Raw genomic sequence first — 17,296 nt, 5'->3', positions numbered from 1 at the left:
ATGAGGTTCTACAAAATTAACACATTTATTTCAATAAAAATTTATTAGTAGATAAACAGTGAAGCAGGATCATTAGTAATATACAAAAATAACAAAATAATAATAACTTAAATACATCTGTAAAATATTAAAGCCTAAGTTTATGTATATTGTTGAATTGTTAATGTCTTCTTGTTATCTACCTATAATATTGTTGGTATATCAGTTATATTTGGTCTTAAACATTATTTATTATGTAGATGCAAAACTTAAAATTAACTGTAATTTGTCAATACTATACAATATCAAATGGAGTCCAGAATTAATTTAAGGGTTAACAAAGAATTCAGCTTTTGTAAGCGTTATTCAAAGTTTTACATATGGAATATATTATGATAAAGTGTACTTTGTATTGGCACATATAAAATTATTAAGGATTAGGTGACGTTTTTAAACAAAATAATGTTAGAAAATTAAATATTTTAACCACATTCATAACCAAGGTGTCATATAGTATAGCACAAATAATGATATATTGCTTGGTAAATGTTTTCTTGTATAATACAATCAAATAATCTTTCATAATTCAATGGCTACAATTAGAGTACAAATTGCCTCTAAAATAAAACAACTTTGTTGTTAGTAGTTGTCAATAATCAAGATAGGCTCAAAAGATGGGGTGGACAATAAAATGTAGTGGTTGTACTCCACAATATATTGGCAGTCTATTTTAATAACATGAACAATTTAAAACCTGCAACAAAAATATGTGTCCAAGATACTGAATGTTAAACAATATTTTTTGTACAAAGGTACATTTGAAAAGTATCAATATTTTGCAATATAATTTATAATGCGTGATTAGGTGCCACCCTGTATAAAACCACCTTTTAGATGTTTGTAATAACAATTTAACTGTACTAAAATATTAACAATGATTTACATTAAAATAATATTATGGTAAAACAAAAATATTTTAACCAATCACAGGTACAAAAAAAATACAATTAATTAAAGTAATGTGAGTCAACATTTGTTAATATTAAAATATTATTATAATTAGTAAGAAATATGTAATACTATGTTCTTATACCATGGAATGTCCCCTTTACTTAACTAATAGAATAACATATTTAACTAAACAATACTGAGTACAATAGCTCTACATCACTACATAATTTTACAATGATATACAGGTATTTTTAATACAATATTATTATTACACAGTAATGTCATCTATAGATTATTAGTTGTGTTATTAACAGGTAGTATATTTTTAAAATTATTAATGAGTATTAAGTTTATATCATGATTGTTTTAGTAATACAAAAAACCAATTTGAAACAATCATGCTTAAAATGACAATCTAATCTAATTTGTAAAAATATTTAGTGAGTATTCCCATATAGATTAGCTCCATTACCATAAATAGATAGGCAAGACTTATTATAAAATACCTCTAGAGAGCTACTATTTATACCTTCTCATGGTAAAGTAATTTTAATGTGGAATATGCCAGGTGTTGTGAACTAACAAACTGAGATATTAAACTTTTTACCTTCACATACTATTACTCAGTATAGGACGGAATAATATATATCACTAGTTCTGATTATAAACACCAAAATAATATAATATGGTGTTCATCAAAATATTGTCATGGTTCCAAAATTGTCTCTGTTTTAACGAACAACATGCAATTCTACTGTTGAATTTTTTGATGTTATAATTGCCAGTAATTTATTTTCAATCTCCTTAGGTAGTTCTTGCCAGACACACTTTCCAATTAAAGGCACTTCCTCTAAAGGAGCCCTAAAAGCTACCAGCAGAGTGAGACAGCAGCCATCTTCAGTAGGATCATGCTCCAAGTTGAGAAGTCCTAATGGACGATGCTGGCCTACGTCAGCACCGAACATCTCCACCATAAATCTTCTCAAGGTAGAATGAACACTTTTTCCAGGATTTATCTCACATGTTGGGTAATGTAGAGCAGTTTTTTCACTTAATAGTACATGCAGCTTATTGGTACTTCTTTTCTTTATAACAACAATTAACCTCAATAAATCCTTAACATGAGGAACTGGTGCTGGTAAAATATCATCATGCCATAAACCATTTATTTTATTGACCCTGTAACTTTGGGCTTTTTCAATAAGATGTATTATATCATTTGATCTTAATGAGATTTCTTGTAAATTACCAATCCATTTTGCTTGCAAAGACTCTTTGTCAGCCCTTGCTGGTGTTTTCAATTCGCCACCAATAACAGTTGCACTCATAACAAACCTATACCACATTCCGCCTGCAGTTTCTACCATCAACAAAGTGTTGGGTGTACATTCAAGACCTGTCTCTTCAAGAACTTCTCTTGTAACTGCTTCTACAATAGTTTCACCTTTTTCCATGCGTCCTGCAGGTAAGTACCACTTACCAGCACAACTCTCTTTAGCTTCTTGCATCATCAACACTTCATTAGATTCATTTATTATCACACAAGCGACGACGTAAGTGACGTTGCTCCCAAGTACCGGTTTGAAATTCGAAGGAGTGGTAGGTGTTATGCCTTGAGATTCAGCGACGGAATTTTGATCAGCAATAGTGAAGTCACAAATACTGTATTCGTCGCCTTGCAGACCTAGCCCACTTAATAGTCTAGACATACTTGTGCTCGCTTGCTGCGACATAATTACCTAGTTTTATTCAAACATATAATAAATTAATAATTGTGCTTAGAAGTTGCTATTTGAGAACAAGACCCACTTCACTTATAATTGTTGGTGCTTTTGCAACGCAGATTTAGAAATCACGTTAAAACAAATTTTATTTACTATTGAAATATATGTCAGTGAATGTTTGAAATGCGGACACAGCGCGGCGGTGGTGTGTGTAGTGAATGTTAGAGATGGCCATTGGCCACATCAAACATACACATCGTTCTACCACATTCACTAAATAAAGGAGTACAGGCATTTAGAATTAAATAAATGGAAATAACTAATGTTATTGTTTATGATTTTACCTACTGACGTTAATACTAGCTAATATAAACTGGAATTGATTATAAATAGGTATACCAATACATAATTGTTTATGTCAACTAAAAGTTTAGTTCAAGCGTGTATAACGTGTCGTGCGTGTCCCATGCCTAGTTCGTAGAATCATCTGTCAAGTGTCAAAATTGTCAAAATCGATCGGATCGTTTTGGCAGATCCTGGCACTCGGTGGTAATTGACTAAAAATCGTAGTCCCTCGTTATACTGTGAAGAGGTTTTTAAGTAACCACACTTAACACAATATCACGATGTCTCTCACAAAGGGAAATATGCTGGTAAATATTCATAAACTATGTTAAATCAATGGAATTTCTGTTGCTTAAACTTGAATAAATAAGTTACGTAATATTTTGTAGGTGCGCTCCTTGAGCACATCGGCTTCAGCAAGTCAAATGGTCAAGCCGCCGGTGCAGGTATTCGGACTTGAAGGCAGATACGCATCAGCTTTATACTCCGCGGCTTCGAAAAACAAGACCTTGGACACTGTTGAGAAAGAACTGTCTCAGTTCCAGCAGTCCATCAAGACCGATGCTAAACTCAAGGAGTTCATCATTAACCCAACTTTGAAGAGAAATTTGAAGTCCGAGGCCTTGAAGCATGTTGCTACGCAGGTACACTCACTGCTATTACAATAACAGCAAAATACAATTACACTTGTTAGGTTATATATTTTTACTATGATTACATGACTACCATCAATCATATTTCAGGTATTCAGATTGAATGAACATTGTTAATGTAAATCAAACAAATGTTAATCATTCACTGTTTGTTAGTAAAAGTATAATGTTAGGTTTTATTGTATTTATGTATACAGGGATGTCAATAATTTGTGAACAAGAATGTTTTAAATTCGTAATTTTATTTTTATATTTTATAATTTTTCAGACTGTACTGCAATTGCTATTTGATCTTGATGTGTGTCTCTGTCAGAACAATTATTTCCAAACAAACAGACTAATTATTCTGATTTACACCATTAGTTGATTTGTTCTTTAGTATTGAAGTTTGATTGGATTGGGAGCTTTATAATTACATGAATATAAACAAAATGATCATTCAGTTATCTGTAGTGGTTATTTCAGATGAATAACTAATTTAAGTCAAAGGATTATATAGATTATGCTCAAAAAATTAAATTGTATAAAAAATACATAAAAAACTTCTTAGTCAAGATGTATGTACTGTCATCTTATTACTTTTTTGCTAGGACATATTGAGTTACATGAATAAATATGTTTTCCATTTATGATAGGTTCATGTGTAGTTAGTGCCACATATACATGATATCCAACATAATATATTAAACTTACCTATTCAAATATTTGAAACCTTCAAAAATATTTTCCAGACCAAGATGTCGCCAACCACCAGCAACTTACTTGGTCTTTTGGCTGAGAATGGTCGTTTGGATAAACTTGAAGCTGTAATTAACGCATTCAAGATCATGATGGCTGCCCACCGTGGTGAGGTTACCTGTGAAGTTGTCACTGCCAAGCCTCTTGACCAAGCCCAGAGACAGAACTTGGAAGCTGCTCTTAAGGTTTGATACAAAATATTACTTCTAAACAATTATAAGGTGTTGGGCTAAGTCTAGTCCTGGCTGGGTCGCATGATACCTGACATGTAATTTTGTGGTATAAATATTAAAAGAATATTACATGAAGCTGGGCCTTCACAGGAGATGACAGGATCTGAGTGCTCTGCAAGCAAGTTATGTGTTATCTGTGCATACACAGCCTTGTAGTGTCATCCCTGCTTTGTGTTAAACCAATTTGTACAAAATTTACACTTTTTTTTCAGAAATTCCTGAAATCCAATGAAACCCTTCAGTTGACTGCCAAGGTTGATCCTGCTCTGATTGGTGGCATGGTTGTATCTATTGGCGACAAATACGTGGACATGAGTGTTGCCAGCAAAGTTAAGAAGTACACCGAACTGATCAGTGCTGCTGTTTAATTTAAGTAAATAGTCATGTGCTGTATAATTAGAAAAGGATAACTACAATATTTAAATCAGTGTTACTCATAGACATATTTGTTTTATTTAACCTTATTATTATTATATAATATAATTTTTCTGAACTACTTACTTCATTATATCCTGAAATACCATGAATAACACGAACTTTTAGCAACTTCAAAATTGGACACCAAATGCCTCTAATAAACAATTTTTTATCTCCAAGAATATATTATTCTCATTATTGATGATAAATAAAACGAAATAATAATCAGAACAAAAATTTATTTAGCACTTCTTACGCTGCCAAATCAGATATACTTATAACAAAAATAATACTCTCACAGTAATCATAACCCTAAGTTATATTTCTCTAGAATCAACAAGAATATTTTAATCTGAGATCAATATTATTAGAGATCTTTAAATTGAACATGTATTAATTATAAGATAATAGTAAATGAGCAGTTCTATCCTTCCGTTGGGGCGGCTTCGCCTTTGAGCAATGCATTTTCAGCTTCAAGCTCGGCAATGCGGGCTCTTGCGGCCTCTAATTCATCATCTCCACCGTCAGTTCCCAAATGTTTACGCACATACTCTAGGGCATCTTCAGGTTTATCCGGCTCTTCGTATAAACTAACAAGAACTTTGGTCAGGGCATCCATAACGCCGGCTCTTTCTAAATATCTTCTGAATTCTTCACGTTTAGAATCGATAGGCTGAAAATAAAAATGCGCAATTGTTTGAGAACGTTAATCCACGGAAAAAAGCGTGTTCCTCAAATCAAAAAAAGAGTTCTGATGAAACCCAACCAAAAAATATATTTCACAATTCAATATTTTCAATAAAAACAACTAGATTGTTTACAATATGACATTTGGTAATTTATATTATACGAATTTAATAACTTGCACTTAGTTATTCGACTTACTTTATATGAAGACATGTTTGACTATTTCTTCAAAAGAACTGAAACAAATATTTAGATAATAACAAGATAAATAAAGTATAATAATTCTAGAATCGCAAATATCGTGCGGCTACAAGCTTTTCGTCAGATCTGTCAAGTGAATAGTCCTTTCAGTAATGGGTTCTTCAAATGCCACCTTTGTGTATGTGCTGTAATATCTACAGATAAACGAATGAAAAAAAATACCCATAAGAATATATATTATAAATATAAAGATGGTCAATATTTTATTTTTTTTCTCTTCGAAGTATAGAGTTTTATATTAAAGTGAGAATTTACTCCATTCTGATCAAATTAAAATAGCAGTTGACAAATGATGCGAATGCTCCTTTATAAAAAGCCTAAAAAAAAGACAATCGATCCTAAATGTTACCAGACTTAGGTAGGCACTTACCTGAAGGAAAACAATTTATGTATAGGTAGGTACCTACTATTTGACAATTTTATACCAACTTCCGGTTTTCCCAACATTTTTTTGAGAGTTGATTGTTGTGAGTAAATTTCCCAAAAGTTTTCACTGTTTTGAGACATTTATCATGATTGTGTGGAGAAAAAACTTATTACTTGAGGGCTCTTTCAAAACAGAAAAAGAGGGAAAGAAACAAGATAAATAAATATTGATTTATGTAAAGATGACTATAAACTCTAATTATTGAATGTCAGACCGTGTCTTATGGGCGCAAGAACATCGTTAATTAAAACACTATCAAACTAATAATAAGTTATAGAGCTTTATAATAATTAGTGAATGGCGTCCACCTGTCCGATATTCGGCTTAGACGGCGTTTCATTGAGTCTGAGTCTGCACCATACATAGGTGCACTCTTAGCCTGGTGGGGTAACCGACATGCGAAGTGTGAAGTCAGATACAGCGGCCGATAGCATTACGTACACTCTGAGGCACGGTGGCCTACAACCTAAACTTACTAACTTCTATGCAATGGGCAATCACTGAGAGATTATTATCAGGATAATTATTTAGAAAATAATTTTAGCCCGACCTCGGAGTCGAACCCAAGACCTCTACTTCTGCCACGATGTTTTTTATCAGCTGTAAGCCTGTAAGCAAACCGCTTTTTATATAGGTAGGTACTATCGCAGCAGCCCAGAAAAATACTTAAGTGAGTAGATACGCCTAAGATTGCGAACGTAGTAGAATGTGGGTGAACCATGAGTGAACGAAATTATGCCGCGCCGTCCTTGCACATACGTCTCTAACCCTCTTGTGTTATATTCTTAGCTTTTTGTTTGGAGGCGTGTTGCTTTATTCAGTCCAGACACATAATACATTGTACTCTGTGAGACACACAAGTTAAATGGCGTTCATCTACTCTGCTGATGTTGTCAGCTAGATAGTATGAACGAGATAGGTACATAGTAACACCACTACTACATTTACCAGCTTCGAAGGCTTGGTATCGGGTAGGATAAGGCTGAGCGCAGCCTTTAGTAGAGACTATTGCTTTAATATAAAGACACATAAACTTTAAACAAAACATTTCTTGTTTCCATGCTCATTTAAAACTTAGCTACTATTAAAATAATAACACACATTTGTGTAGTTAAAGTTTTATTAGGCATTGTGGTACTTATAAGACAATTATTGTTTTAAAGAATAATATTAATAACGTAAGCAATAAGATTTGTTTTCGAGTGAAGACAAAAAAGAATCAAGTACCTCAAAAATTTTAGTACAATTGAAAATTAGGGTGTATTTTAAAAATAAAGCTGTATATTTTATACCATACATTTAACTAAAATACTTTGCTGTTTAATAATATAATTATATTAAGATAAAATTAAGACTCGTCATCGCTTCCTGCTGCGGGTTTCGGTTTAGGACCTCCTGCTCTCTTAGCCATGATAATTTGGTCCACTTTGAGAATAGTGGTGGAGGCACCGACGGCGTATTTGAGACCCCAGTACTTAAGCATATACAAGTCCAAAATATTTTTCTCCTTTGTGTCACAAGTACCACTGTTTTCAGACTCAATGTCATACCCAGCATTCTTGTTGCCCTCCTGAAAAAATGGTTTGAATGTTATAGTTACAAGGATTGAAATGGAGGAAATAAATTATTATTATAACACTCATTTGTAATAGATAAGGTATTATAACATTACACTACCTTGTGAGCCTTGTAGATGTTGTTAACTACTTCTGTAGCATTTGCACCCGAGTTATCTGCCAAAGCTTTGGGGATGCTCTCCAGGGCGACTGCGAATTTCCTTACTGCATATTGTTCTAGGCCAGGCAGAGTATCAGCGTATTGTAAGAGTTGTTGGGCTAATTCAATTTCTGTGGCACCAGCACCAGGGACGAATCTGTAAAATAAATATTAATAGCAATGAGATACAATACATTTAAATTACTACTCTGTGAAAATGTACTTGGGACTGCCATGGTTTAGTGTAAACAAGTAATCTGTCAGAATATAAAAGGTCAATCTTGATCAGTTTTCTATTGTTTTTTAATAAGAATATATTAAAGTATTGAAACCTGTGGTTAACAGTTAGGAACCATACCTTCCATCTCTAGCAATTCCCTTGAAGGTGTTAACACCATCATCAATAGCTCTCTCAATGTCATCCATATAATTGTCAGTGGAACCTCTGATAACAACTGTGGAAATGCGTGATTCACTGCTCTCCATGCGGAAGTAAACAACACGTGTATCTCCCACTTCTTCAACACCAACTGAGTCACAATATCCAAGCTCTTCAGCTGTGGGTGTCGTTAGACGTGGCAACACCTACAAGGAGTATACAATGTAATGACAAAATTCCTTCATATCAAACCAGTTAAAGCAATGCGCAACGCTAATATAAAATAGAGTTTTTACTTACAGTAGCATTAACAGTTTTTGCAAGACGGCGAATATCAAACTTGGAGTTCAGGCGGACTGCCATAATACCGAACTTATTTAAGAAGTGCAGTGCCATATCACCAAACTTAGCTCCAGCTACAATAACCTTGACTCCAGCATCAGCAATTTCTTTGATCTGTTTTTCGAGAAGTGATTCCTCTCCTCTGCTAAAGTTAAGGAGTTCATCAGCAGATTTGATCAAGACTGTGCCCTTTGTCTCAGTTTGAGTGATATCTACAGGGCAGGAGTACACAGCTACTTTAGCATTTTTGGCTGAGGGCACATCTCCTTCTACTTCTCGTTTGAACACCATACCAGAGAGTACTTCAGACTGTAGGAGTCCTGATCCCAAAATCTGTAATGCAGAGGAAATTAATTAAATAAAATATTTAATAATGATAATCAATCATGTATGCAGTTTTACAGAAAAATAATACTTACTTTGCATATTCTCACATTATCAACATTAAATGTAGTTTTTTCTGGGAGAATAGCCACACATGCTTTGGTAACCAGTCCTGCAATGAAATCTTCATTGCCATACTGTTTAGACATTATTGAGGGAATAATGCCTTTGGTGACTGCATCAACATTTTTGCAGTCCTTAATTTCTTCACAGATAAGGCTGGGGAGAATCTCAATGCACTTCTCTAGAGCTTTTTCATACCCATCAGCAATCTCACTGGGTGTGACACCTAAACGCAACAGTTCCTCAGCAGCTTCAAGGAGAGCTCCAGACAAAACAATAACAAAGTTTGTTCCATCACCGACCTCAGCATCTTGCATTTGACTTGCCAGAACCATCAATTTAGCTGCAGGGTGTTCAACATCAAGTTCTCTGATGATGGTACCAGCATCACTGGTTACAAATTGTTTATCAATATGATTAATAATCATTTTGTTCATTCCATTAGGGCCATATGCAGAGCGCACACTTTGGGCAAATTGTTTGCAAGCATTTATGTTTCGGAAAACTGCTTCTTCCAGGCCAGAGAACATCTGGAAGTAGTCATGAAACGATTTTAGACACTTCATTATTTGCCACAAAAGACAAACATTAATCTAGGGAAATTTCTGGTTTCAATACTTTGTAAACTAACATAAAAGCCCCTGCCAGTATGTAAAATTATACTGTAAATTACAGTATTGTTATTTAATTAGTTAAAATTATTATTGTCGGCCTGTTGCATGGCCGCTGATCTCAGGTCTCTAACATAAAACTGAGTCATTTGCAAGCTTCCATTACACTCCGAAAATTTCTAAAACTTCTTTTCAAATAATAAACATAAGCAAGTATAATGTTACTTTCAGGTACTATCTTTGAAATTTGTACATAATTTTGGCTTTTAAGCTTTACGTTAGGAAATTATTGAAAGTTATAGAAACAGATGAAGTGCACGCAGTGGTAGCTCACATTTTTGGTTATGAATTAGTAAACTCAAAAACTTACCCGAGCCCCATCTTTCAACATCTGGGGTACACCCGGAGCTTTAGGTACGTGTAAGGCCATGTTTTGGTTGAAATCTGTATCACTTTTATTACAAAGAAATTATCTCGATTTCCTCGTGATTTTTGAAGTCCGGTGTAACCAAATCACGATCATAAATGAATGAATGAGTGAATGAAAAGGAGTCAGATGAACGAATATTGTTTCGTTCGGTAATGTTATTTATACTCCGTTTTACGCTAGAAGCTTAACCTGTCGGGCAAAAAGTAGGTATACAATACTGTAATAAATAAAAAAACACACACACAACACAATGTACTAGACGCAACAAAAAAAATAAAATAAAATTGTAGGTACATTAACTACTATGTCGAATTTGAACAGACAAGCGTTGGAAGTAGTACCTACGTAATTAATATCCTTAGCAATTCTAATAATGCTGCATAACTTGATAATATCAGTACTTAGGTATGTCTAGTAAAAAAAAAATCTCCAGTTTCGTTGATTACACAATAAGATGACGAAAGTGATTATCACTTTTATTTATAATTACAAAAGAACACATAGCGTGTACATAAATATAATTATTTGTGTAAATCGTAGGTTTTTAATCTTTATTTTAACTTCGGTGTGCGTTTTCGAAATCCTCGTTATGCAATTTTTTTAATATTTCATGTGGGAATCGTCTTCAAAAATATGGAAGGAAGGTACTCGATGAGAAAAAAATATTTTAATTTTAATAGCTACAGTTTATTCAATTAAAATACATCACTGGAAATGATTTCAGGTTGAAGAATAATTTTGGCAACATTTATTTATTCATACATTATTATTTCATGAATAGACAGTAGTTTAAACTTGGTTATTCTAATCGGGAGACACATTAAAACAATAGTTTTTTTTATAGTCATAACATACTATTACTAACTTTTACAGCCAATACATCATGCCAAAAAAATCATCAAAAGAATATTTTTGTATACAAGCATGCAATTTTTTTTTTGGAATGGAACTTAATTATATAAATATTGGACATCTCTAAACACTGAGAACATAGACATATAATTGATACAATACATATTTTTGGTCAGAATTATTTTTTCCGGTGACTTAATGACTACCCCTTATAATATTAAGTAAGTAAATCAAATTAGTATTTACTTACTCGTCATAAAACCATGATATTGACGATAGTCATTAAGGTTCTTTCAGATACATTTTTAAGCACGTTGACCTATGATTAAATCCTAGCGATTTCCTAGCACTAACATCACAGGATGGTCCCCTAATGACATTAAATTACGAATCCGGGTAATAAAAATAAATGTAAAATAATACTGTTTGCTATCAAAATAAGGAATACAAATTATACTTATTAAACACACGAGTAATAAGAATTAAAATACATGAAAGCCTCTCGCACTTTTTATTCTGGGGACCAAAAGGATATACGATGACCTCTAGTCAAAAATATTAAAAAATATTTAGATTCGGATGACTTTTAAAAAGTCTTATCGGTATTTATGTACATACATCAAATGAAATAAAAGGTGCACGATATTGCATTTCGCGATTTGAGCTCGGCTCAATGTTATTTGTAAATAAATTATATCAAACTAAAGTCTAATAATTTTAAAATAAATAAATCTAGTATAAATTGTAATTTTATAAACTTCATTATATTGTAAAATTTTGCACGTTTGATAGTCCATGTAGTTGTTAGCCAGGCAGTAGATTAGTACTAACTGATATTTTGACAGTGAATACACTATACGTATAAGTATTAATTTACTCTTGATGTAATAATTAAGTAATGCAAAACAGTTTGCGTTCCCTAAATCCACCGCTTTGCTTTTTATGAGGCGGCACCTGCCATACGCCACATTAAAGTGTTGTATGACTTTAGCCCTCGTCTCTTTCCCATATTATAAATTATTCAGCACAATGTACCTATAATAAGTAAGAGAGACAGTCGAAAGCACCTGGATATTATTAACATTAATGTGAGATCGTACTGATCGTAGCCTCGAATGGCCTACAAAATAACAGATCAGTAAACAAAAGCAAGAAAATATTCGACTAACTTCAAATTTTGTATGTGGAGGCTTTCCCTAATTAGTATAACATAGTGTATAATCGATAAAGTTTCAATAAAAATAAACAAATCCTGGAAGCGCACTGGACTGGACCGCGCGCGTTTTCCAGCAGTCTCCTAAATAATAACTAAAACTAGAAAGTTACATATACTATCTGTTTTTTTATCACGGCTAATTACTGAGATCAGTTACCAATTCAGAATGTTTCAATATTTATTATACCATGCTACTCAACACTTAGAATGCCGCCGCCGACACAGAAGGCACTTTTTCGTAAATGTTAAGCAAGTATGTAAGAACACACCAGTGGCGACCAGTAATTACAACATACAGTGCCGGCAATACGGGTGTCGATCGCAATATGTTCGCATTAAACAGGAGTCAGGACATTGCGAAATTGCATTGTGGTGGCATTCAAAGTGTTAAGCACGGTTTCAGTATGATTTCCTAGACTCACGTGTGATCAAATGGATTTAAACAGAATTCAAAATAAAGGCAATAAGATCACAGAATAAAAGGAACATTTAAATTAAAAGGCGGTTTAGGTAATGTTTATATGATTCCATACAGATCGCACGCGAATACCGAGGTAAAACATAAGTATATCTTTAGTTAAATTCGACAATGGAATCCAAAACAAGAAATAAACAGTCTTAATAAATAGACTCACTTTAAGCTGCCCTTTCATTATCAGCTTTGGAAATAAGTACACATGCGAACAATTTCTAAAATACCTAATACCTACCTACTCAGGGTCAGTATTGTATTGACTACCACAAATTATGAATAAATGTAAAATCGAAGGAAAGATTACAGCAGTTAACATACCCTTTCCCTTATCTTAACACTATTGTTTATATAATGTTTGCACGCAGTATCTAAGTAAAGTTGACACTGTTTGCCTACTGAGATTTTTTGCCGATATGTATATTCGGTTTGAACCATGACGCTAGTATGTAAGTAACGAGTTGGTGACTGGTGTATCAGAACAGGTTCTTGGGCGGCGGGACGGCGACCACGGCAGCACCAGCACGTCCTGTGCTCAGCGGAGCCAGTTTGCGCCAGCAATTACCTTCAGAGTCGAAAACTTCCACAACGCACAGGTATTGAACTCCATCATATCCACCTGTAGGTAGAATATGTAAGTATTTTGTTAAAAATAAACAAAGTAAATATAATAACGTTTTTAAAATTCTTCCAGTCCGCGGACCCCTAGGAAAACGTGCATATTCTCAAGAACTCGCTGAATAACAAAAAAGTATTTTACTTCTAAAGCAGTCAGCGCTGAATGGCTGGCAGTTATTCTTACGTTTAATAAAAAAAGGTGTATTCATTTCTAAGATAAGACCTGCGGTCCCCCCAAGAATTCCGGTTGGAGTGTAGCAAAGGGTGTGCAAGGCGACTAGGACTTAGAAAAATTTTCACGATTTTTGAAAAATTCATAATTCCGCAGACCACAGTTCAAGAAGATGAATGCCATTGGAGAACTTGGACTCCGGATGAATAACGTGGATTGTATGAACACCTACCAACAGCAACAATTCTGTCACCGAGCAGACAGGATCCAATAGCATCTCGTCCGTACGACAGCCGCGCTAAAATCGACCAAGTGTCTGTTGAAGGGTCGTATCGTTCGACGCATGCTAGACGCCCGCCAACTGTGTTAGCGGGAGCTTCGTGACCTCCCAGAGCGTAGAGGTAGCCTCCAGCCGCGCAAACCTTCAAAACGATTGTTAATTGGTATTAAAACTTACTACTTATTATTCGGACTGTTATTGTTCTATTTAACAAATTTGTACGTCAAGTAAACGGAATGACAAATCGTCTCGATACTCACACTAACACCACCGCGGCGGCGCGACATTGGCGCACAATTTGTCCAGTGGTTGGTGGCCGGATCATAGCATTCGACAGAACGCAAGCAAGCGCCTCCATCACGACCGCCCACGGCGTACAGGCGACCCCTCAAGGCCGCCACCCCGCAAGTGCTACGAGCGCCCGTCATAGGCGACACCATCGTCCATGTGCGAGAACACGCGTCCCACCTATAAAATACAAATTAAATAATTACTGCTCGAGTAGTCCTTGCGCCCACATTACATTTGTCAGCATGTTCAGACCGTCATTTGCTAGAACGAATAAGAGCAAAAAGTGTAATCGCTCGCGGCCAGGTCCTTTAGTAACAGAAAGAGCTGGCAGAACGAGTGAGACTCTAAGACGCTGCCAAGTATAGTTTAACCTTCTCGCCCAGTCATTATAATATAATATTAATGTCAATCACTAGCAATTTAAAACGAGTTGGGATAATAATAATATACTTTGGATTAAGGTTGTCATATCAGTTACCTCTCTACAGAGTTCAAGTAAATCCATCCATCATGGCCACCAACAGCATAGACAGGACAGTTTGGGCCCTCGCCAAGTACCGCGACGCCTAGCCCGTGTCGGTGTGTGTTCATCGGCGCCAACACGCTCCAGCTCAGAGACGACAAGTCAAAACATTCAACCTGCAACATTATTGATGTTTAAATGTATTATGCACTATACAACCTGACATTAAAGACTACCTTAAACCTGATAAAGTGTGTTGCACTTCAACTTAAAAACAAATTGTTCATAACATAATTGTAGATTTATATTCAAATCAGCCTTACAGTATTCAATGTCTTCAGACCATCTCTGCCCCCTACAACAATAAGTTTGTTTTGCAATACTGCCACACCAAACTGCAGTCTTCTAGCTCCCATCCTCATAAAAGGGGTCCAAGTGTTTGTACGAGGATCATACATTTCCATGTTACTTGCACCCTGAAAATAAGTTCAATACTAAACCAGATAATAATTTATTAGAAAAACATAAGCCTTATGAGAGCTTTGTCTCTTTTATTTAGCTTTAATTTACTAGTACACATATATTGCTTATATTACCTTATACCCATCCATTCCACCTATAGCTAAAAGACGTCCAATAGTTGAAGTCCTGGGTCTAGTTCTATGAGAGAAAAGGAGAGACCGCCTTTCTGGTAGAAGATGCCATTTCACAGCCTCCATTATTAATGGTTGGCATTCAGGTACATTACCACAAGCCAGTTCCACTTTATCTATTAAGTACTAGAAACAAAAAGAATTTGTTTTTTTAGAAATATTGGTTGTATGAGAGTGTAAAACAATTAAATTACTATTTGATGGATAAATAATATGTAATACCTCAGATGACAGAAGAGGTAGTTTAATAAGTTTCAATAAAGTAGGCAAATGCTTTTCTCTAATAGCACTGTCATGTTGGACCCATGTCATCAGGCTTTCAAAGACATTTTCTTCAGTCACAACATTGAGATCATCTGATTTCAACAAGCTTGCCAGCTGTTCATCTGTTAGGCCAAGAAATTCTTGATGTTTCACTACCTGCATTATAAAAATTTTGTGAAAATATAGGCAACCTGCATTTGCATTAATATAATAAATGCAATTAATATAATAGAATATCATCTTGACTGTATGCTTAAATAATAAATATGCAAATAATAATATTTTGAACCTGCATAAAGTGCTGGTATGTGTATTTTAAAGCACTTTTGTGTAAATCCAAACAGGACTGTTGCTCAGCAAACAAAGCTATTCCCAGACAATTACAAGGGTCCAGCTGCTTATTTAAGAAAGCGCAACATGCTTTTGTAACAGAATTAAGCTGTAGCAAGCTTGCTGTTGAAAGGAGCACCTCAACTGTTTCCTCTCTCAGTTCTGCAAATCAAAAAAGAGTGTATAGCATAACAATTTGATTTAAAAATATTATAAAAAGACTTGATGTAATACAAGTACACTAGCCTATAGTGCCAGTATAACAGTAGTTGACCAGTTCTTGTAGTGCTTGTGGATCAACTCTCTCAAGTGTTATTTCTGTGGTCTCCAGCTGAGCTTCCCTCAGAGAGCCAGTAAACATTGCTGCAAAGTACTCGCTGCATGACGACAGGAGAATTTTGTGTGCAGGGATTCTGATCAAAAAATATATAATTTTAACTAAAGATACAGTACATTTTTAAAATAAGAGAAAAATATTCTTTGTGTTATTGTGAGTTGGTATCTCTGAATAATAATTAATACAATTTAAATTGTTAGTACAAAAGTATACGTGTTTGTATAACAAACATATATTATTATTTAATTATAGCCACTTTTACATATCTAAGTCTATAAAACCAAAGTTTTGCGAAGTTGGCATGACCATTACAAATGTAAAGAAAGTAAATAAACAAACCTGCATCCTCCTGCAACGAGCGTAACGTCGCACAATTTTTGTGATTGAAAGTAGCTGAATATGTTCTTTAAAGCTGTGTCTGCATGTCCTTTATCACAAAAGAATTCTTCTGCGCTTGAAGCACTTGAGAGACTTAACTGGCTTAGCTCACGGGGCAAACCTTCGTCGATTGAGTTTGTTGACAATAATATATTGTCTTTAGACGCCTCAGCTTTCTGAGTATCACAACCCGACATAGTTAAATTCTTTAATATCAGCAGTAATAAAATAAAATTTTCTCTGTTATAACTGAAACTGCACTTCACAACAAAGCAACAAACGAAAACAAAGACATTTATTTTTCACTTCTTGACAAAGACAGGCACCGAGCGAATCGCTAGGGTTGTTAATTTACTTTCTTTCTCCTTTCTTTTTTGCTCTGGCAATGTTTGTTCGAATATTTTGTAATTTAGGTAGATGTGGTTGGGTTATTTTAGTTTATTAACACAAACGGTAATCAAAACATTAAATTATTTCATAACATTATTAATTTGTCTGTGAGACTGACAGATAAAGACTGATAAGATAAAATCGAATCTTGACGCAGGCAAACTCAATTAAGTGTAGTCAGCTCGCGTTAGCTTGGCAATAGAACGCATAGAAGACCGTCCACTTGTTGTACCTACTCAT

General features: G+C 34.5%; 5 protein-coding genes across 5 annotated transcripts; 1 reads left to right on the top strand and 4 right to left on the bottom strand.

The window, feature by feature from the left end:
* Positions 1 to 24: 24 nt before the first annotated feature.
* LOC142976251 (8-oxo-dGDP phosphatase NUDT18) lies at positions 25 to 2,885 on the bottom strand. The gene has a single exon (XM_076119540.1). It carries the CDS (start codon positions 2,661 to 2,663, stop codon positions 1,662 to 1,664), a length of 1,002 nt encoding a protein of 333 aa, XP_075975655.1. The 5' UTR covers positions 2,664 to 2,885; the 3' UTR covers positions 25 to 1,661.
* A 263-nt stretch (positions 2,886 to 3,148) lies between these two features.
* Positions 3,149 to 5,064, top strand: ATPsynO (ATP synthase subunit O, mitochondrial). Its single transcript, XM_076119541.1, has 4 exons — positions 3,149 to 3,307; positions 3,389 to 3,643; positions 4,384 to 4,575; positions 4,836 to 5,064. Exons 1-4 carry the CDS (start codon positions 3,281 to 3,283, stop codon positions 4,989 to 4,991), a joined length of 630 nt encoding a protein of 209 aa, XP_075975656.1. The 5' UTR covers positions 3,149 to 3,280; the 3' UTR covers positions 4,992 to 5,064.
* Positions 5,065 to 5,262: 198 nt separating this feature from the next.
* On the bottom strand, positions 5,263 to 6,089 carry LOC142976253 (c-Myc-binding protein). The gene is made up of 2 exons (XM_076119543.1): positions 5,926 to 6,089; positions 5,263 to 5,713 (listed from the first exon to the last, which is right to left on the bottom strand). The coding sequence occupies exons 1-2, from the start codon at positions 5,938 to 5,940 to the stop codon at positions 5,465 to 5,467; spliced, it is 264 nt and encodes an 87-aa protein (XP_075975658.1). The 5' UTR covers positions 5,941 to 6,089; the 3' UTR covers positions 5,263 to 5,464.
* A 1,428-nt stretch (positions 6,090 to 7,517) lies between these two features.
* CCT8 (chaperonin containing TCP1 subunit 8) lies at positions 7,518 to 10,452 on the bottom strand. The gene is made up of 6 exons (XM_076119028.1): positions 10,281 to 10,452; positions 9,272 to 9,829; positions 8,811 to 9,185; positions 8,490 to 8,716; positions 8,093 to 8,288; positions 7,518 to 7,985 (listed from the first exon to the last, which is right to left on the bottom strand). Exons 1-6 carry the CDS (start codon positions 10,338 to 10,340, stop codon positions 7,764 to 7,766), a joined length of 1,638 nt encoding a protein of 545 aa, XP_075975143.1. The 5' UTR covers positions 10,341 to 10,452; the 3' UTR covers positions 7,518 to 7,763.
* A 560-nt stretch (positions 10,453 to 11,012) lies between these two features.
* Positions 11,013 to 17,021, bottom strand: LOC142975923 (kelch-like protein 5). The gene is made up of 10 exons (XM_076119076.1): positions 16,628 to 17,021; positions 16,198 to 16,364; positions 15,911 to 16,113; positions 15,580 to 15,777; positions 15,301 to 15,483; positions 15,028 to 15,180; positions 14,720 to 14,880; positions 14,211 to 14,418; positions 13,903 to 14,092; positions 11,013 to 13,499 (listed from the first exon to the last, which is right to left on the bottom strand). The coding sequence occupies exons 1-10, from the start codon at positions 16,861 to 16,863 to the stop codon at positions 13,357 to 13,359; spliced, it is 1,842 nt and encodes a 613-aa protein (XP_075975191.1). The 5' UTR covers positions 16,864 to 17,021; the 3' UTR covers positions 11,013 to 13,356.
* Positions 17,022 to 17,296: the final 275 nt, after the last annotated feature.

Source organism: Anticarsia gemmatalis, chromosome 10, assembly GCF_050436995.1.
Source record: "Anticarsia gemmatalis isolate Benzon Research Colony breed Stoneville strain chromosome 10, ilAntGemm2 primary, whole genome shotgun sequence".
Classification (NCBI taxonomy): Eukaryota; Metazoa; Arthropoda; class Insecta; order Lepidoptera; family Erebidae; genus Anticarsia; species Anticarsia gemmatalis.
This window is presented reverse-complemented; position numbering and strand designations above follow the sequence as displayed.